The sequence below is a fragment of the Myotis lucifugus genome, unplaced genomic scaffold (assembly GCF_000147115.1).
Source record: "Myotis lucifugus unplaced genomic scaffold, Myoluc2.0 scaffold_66, whole genome shotgun sequence".
Lineage (NCBI taxonomy): Eukaryota > Metazoa > Chordata > Mammalia > Chiroptera > Vespertilionidae > Myotis > Myotis lucifugus.
The window spans coordinates 4004774-4009576 of NW_005871114.1; the positions used below are offsets into that span (position 1 = coordinate 4004774).

Genomic DNA, 4803 nt, shown 5'->3' on the forward strand with positions numbered 1-4803 from the left:
CCCACCCTAAAACTTTAATTCCCAAGCCTGCCCCAGACCTACTGAAGCAGGATCTCCGTAAACTGTACAAAGCTCTACTGGCTAGAGAATCACTGCTAAGGAACTCATTCCTTCCAGGGGAATGTAAGGCACAGGCCCAAGACAGCTTCTTGCTTCAGTCTAAGATCCACACAGCCCCTCAAGAAAGTAAATAGATGTCTTAGGGTAGCTGTATGTTGTCTGTGAGAGTTATCCAAGAATGTAAGAAACATTGGTAACAGTTTCAACCTGAAGTTGAAAATGAGCTTTGTTGAGATAACCAGTTGAATCAAGAGGCTAAAATGATACTGTCACAAAGTTCAATGACAACAGTACTGTGGTTTAAAGTGTTCCTGTGGCAATCCTGTTTCTGGAATATCATCTGGTCCCCTTTTAATAACTATTGCTAAACCTTATTGTTACCAACTTTCTTTGAAGTTATAAGAGCCCACACATTCTAAGTGCAATCACTTATATTGGTTTGTCATTTTGCCATGTGCCGCCTGAGTGAACAGTATTCCTCTTCCATTCACAAACGGGGGAAAGGTTTAAGAGTTTGCAAAGCCTGACTCAGCATTCCCTCAGAATGACATTTAGCCATAGGGTGACAAGGTGAGGAACTGACCTCTTCAAGGTCTGCACATCTGGTCAACCCCGCTTGGGGTAACTCCTACTCTAGAGAGAGGCTCTACTGTGCATAAAAGAATAGAATTCTGTTCATTTCTGTTAGTGTTTAGGACAAAAATGGAGCAAGAGTCATTTTCCGGGAGTTTATCTCTGAATTGGAGAAAGGGCATACAGAGAGGAGGGAAGCTGGGGTGCAGTAAGAGACATAGAAATCCCCAGTCACACTTAGGGGATGTGACCCAGAAGACGAGGTGGTGCAGACTGTGTAACTGTCTTGAAAGGGCATCTGCTTATTTCCCTCTTCTTCCAAGCAGCTGCTCCAGGTGGGTGGTGGAGTTCAAGGAGAAACGTGCTTGACGCTAATAGAAAGGGCCCTGGGCTAGGTTTCTGGTAAGCTGGTGCTGCAGGGACCTATGCCAGACCTTCATAAAAACAAAACAAAACAAAAAGCCCAAGCCCTCACCTTCCTGGGCCTCACTTTCATTTGTCAAAGGAAGGCGTTGCAGCAGATCATGGGTTTTTCCCACGGGTCCTTGGTTTGGGGGACGAGTCCGTGAACCCCTTAACCACATCAGTAAGATGGTACCTCTGCCTTCTTGTGCATCAATTGCTAACAAGTCCTCCTAACCCCAACTCTGCCTTCCCAAGATTCTGGGATAAACATTTGTTACACTCGAATGTTTTTCAACTTCCTCTTCGGGGTACACCGTTTACCACTGAGATCAGTTTTCATGGTTAGCTTCCTCCCAGCAGGGCAGGCTGTGGGATGGCCTTTCTCGCTGACCACCCAACCTCCGACCTCTGCCTGGAGCGCCCAACTGCAATCTGACTCCACCGACTGGCCCGCAACACTTTAATAATAGGAACAGTTTAACAGTTTTAGAATCCCCAAAGGGTTCCAAACAATCAGAAACTTTCTCGGGCTTCGCGCAGGGGACTTCTGCTGTGCTGCCCCCAGGTGACAGCTCCCGGGTTTCCCGGGGCTCTGGGCAGGGGAGAGTATGGGGTCATGGTCCGCAATGAGCCCCACGCTACCGCCCCCTCCCCAGGCCCCCCAAGGGCGAGACCAGCGCCACGGTCCGCACCCGCACTCACCGGGCTGCGCGCGCGAACCGCAGGGCCAGGAGCGGCACAGCCCGCACCAGCTGGGGCCCGGGGTTTCCACGGCCCCCGCCGGCTCTTCCCTCCCGGCCGGCGACTCTTCACTCGCGGACGGGGATGTGTCGCCCTGTTAAGCGGCAGCCCCGGGCTCCCGCAGCTCCCGCGACCCGGGTGCTGCCGAGGGCCGCATTCGCGGAGGCCGCCCTCTCCCCCGCGGTCGGCGCAGCGTCCGCCCGGAGTCGGCTGCCTGGCTCTCCGGCGGCGGGGCGGGCGCGCGGGGCCTCCCGGGACCGGGACAGGGACCGGGGTAGGGCTGTCCTTTGCCGCCCTCCCACCTCCAGCTCCCTACCCTCCTGTGCCGCTGGAGGTCGGCCAGGTCTCAGATGGGGCTTCTTGGCCACAGCTGACCCGAAGGCATCCACCCCTCTGCTGCGGTTTTGCTAGACTGGCCAGAGGTTTGGAGTCATCTTTCCCAGGCACACTGGACCCCTTCTCTTGGGCAGGCCTTCAGGAGGTTAGGAGACTGGGACCCGTTTACTTATTGGTGTGGCCCATAATCACCTCTGGAAGCTTTGTCAAGCCCTGTTTTATCCATGACTCATTGCCACGGAGGGTAGAATTTTACTGGTTCTAGTCTTGAAAAAGGGGGTAGGGGATTAGCACATAACCATAAGGAAAATATATCTATAGGACTGGGTAGAACCATTTATATGTTCTTTGTAACAGTAGGCATTCGTTATGGGTCCTTCTGTTGTTGGCAGTTAGACGTGAGGAGGATGGGCCAGGTACAGAAGAAGGTCACCAGGATGGAAAGCCCTAGGTGCCTAGCAAGGGACAATCCATTGTAGGGTGGGGCCTTGCCCCAGGGGTAACTTTGTCCTTCCCTAGCATATCACTGGTCATGGGGTTTGCATTCCCTGACCTTTCCTCCCTGGTGATAACATCTAGGCCTATTGTATTTCAGCTCCCCCATACCTGTAATAGTCATTTTGCATACCCATTCTTTTTTTAAAAATATATTTTATTGATTTTTTTACAGAGAGGAAGGGAGAGGGATAGAGAGTTAGAAACATAGATGAGAGAGAAACATCGATCAGCTGCCTCCTGCACACCCCCTACTGGGGATGCGCCCTCAACCAAGGTACATGCCCTTGACCAGAATCGAACCTGGGACCCTTTAGTCCACAGACCGATGCTCTATCCACTGAGCCAAACCGGTTAGGGCTTGCATACCCATTCTTACTCCTTTTGCCTACCCCCCTGTGTAATGTTTGTGCTACCTCATATAAGCAGCTGGCATATGGAAGGTGAAGGTTGCAGAGCAGATTTTTGTGGATGACCTGCTGCTCTCCCATACTCTCCGTGACTCTGGCTTCTCTGAGGCCTTGCCATGCTCAGCATATTATCCCAGAGTCTTCAGTTTACTAGATCTGTATTGTTGTAACACTCTTTTCCCAGAGATTATGATGATTAGCCATGTCCAAAAACGCACTACTTTCCATCCAAAGGAGACTCAAGAGGAAAGGAAAAGAGAGTGAATAAGCAGGAAACAGATAGGTTTGGTTCCCTGCTTGCTACAGTTCTTTGGTGACCACAGGGAGGCCTCTGTATTTGGTTGAAAGTGGTCTTTCTAGTTGAAAGCTTTCCATGAATTCTATATGTCAATCATTATGCTAACACCACTCTTCCTTTCTTTTTTTAAGTTTCCTTTTCAGTTTTATTGAGAAACTAGAGGCTTGGTGCATGAACTCTCTCCAATCCGGGACCCTTGGGGGATGTCCGACTGCCGGTTTAGGCCCAATCCCGGGGATAGGACCTAACCCGGCAGTTGGACATCCATCTCACAATCCTGGACCTCTGGCTCCTAAACGCTCACCTTCTTGCCTGCCTGGTTGCCCCTACCTGCCCCCCCCTCCCCTCATGGCCCCCCAGCCGGCTGGTTGCCCCAAGCAGCCTGCTGTTTAGTTGTTTGGTCGTCCCTCACTACCCCCCTACCGGCTGGTCGCCCCACGCAGCCTGCTTGTTCAGTCGTTTGGTTGTCCCTCACTAACCCCCCTGCTGGCCTGGTTGTAGGCAGCCATCTTGTGAAGGCATGATGGTCAATTTGCATATTACCTCTTTATTATCTAGGATAATTAACATGTATAAGGTTAAGGTGTACAGCATGGTGGTTTGATTTGCATATATTGTGAAATTATTACCATAATACATTTAGTGAACATCAATCATCTCATATAGATACAATAAAAAGAAAAAAATTTTCTTATGATGAGAACTATTGGGATCTACTCTATTAACAGCTTCCTTATGTATCACACAGCAGTGTTAGCTATAGTCATGTTGTACATTACATCCCTAGTACTTACTTATAACTGGAAGTTTGTAGCTTTTGACGACTTTCCTTCAATTACCCCTCCCCCAACCTCACCTAACCACAAATTTGACCTCTTTTTCTATGAGTTTGGTGGGTTTTGGTTGTTTAAAATTCATTGAAATCTTTTCTCCATTGGGAATTTATAATTGAGCCTTAATTCCTAAGATGATTTTGCTTTTTCTTTCCTGAGTTCTACCATTGGTTGATACATTTATCTATCATCTATCTATCAATCGCTTTGTTCATTTCTGTTGTTGAATTTTTAATTTCCGACTTCAGGTGTTTTTTCATATTCCAAATGCTTGTTTTAAGATATTAATCCCATTTGGAATTTTGTGTTTTGTGGTTGTTTTTTGCTAAGAATTTTCTCCAGCTAAGATGCTTTGATTCTCATTTTTTCCTCTCTTAGTGTAGCTTCCTGTGGCTTTGTGATGGTTCTTTTTTTTTTTTTTAATATATACTTTATTGATTTTTTACAGAGAGGAAGGAAGAGGGGTAGAGAGTTAGAAACATAGATCAGCTGCTTCCTGCACACTCCCTACTGGGGATGTGCCCGCAACCAAGGTACATGCCCTTGACCAGAATCGAACCTGGGACCCCTCAGTCCGCAAGCCGACGCTCTATCCACTGAGCCAAACTGGTTAGGGCGTGATGGTTCTTTTTATTTCAGGGAGTTAGAGTAA

At 48.6% G+C, this 4803-nt stretch overlaps 1 protein-coding gene across 1 annotated transcript in view; it reads right to left on the reverse strand.

Moving 5' to 3' along the window:
• The window catches only part of SLC35G1 (solute carrier family 35 member G1), a 16124-nt gene extending 13023 nt beyond the window's left edge, over nucleotides 1–3101 (reverse strand). The window contains exons 1-2 of the mRNA XM_006090049.3: nucleotides 3027–3101; nucleotides 1741–1873 (exon numbers count right to left, since the gene is read on the reverse strand). Of these exons, the coding sequence (XP_006090111.1) occupies nucleotides 1741–1873; nucleotides 3027–3101 (208 nt within the window). The remainder of the gene's footprint in view (nucleotides 1–1740; nucleotides 1874–3026) is intronic.
• Nucleotides 3102–4803: the final 1702 nt, after the last annotated feature.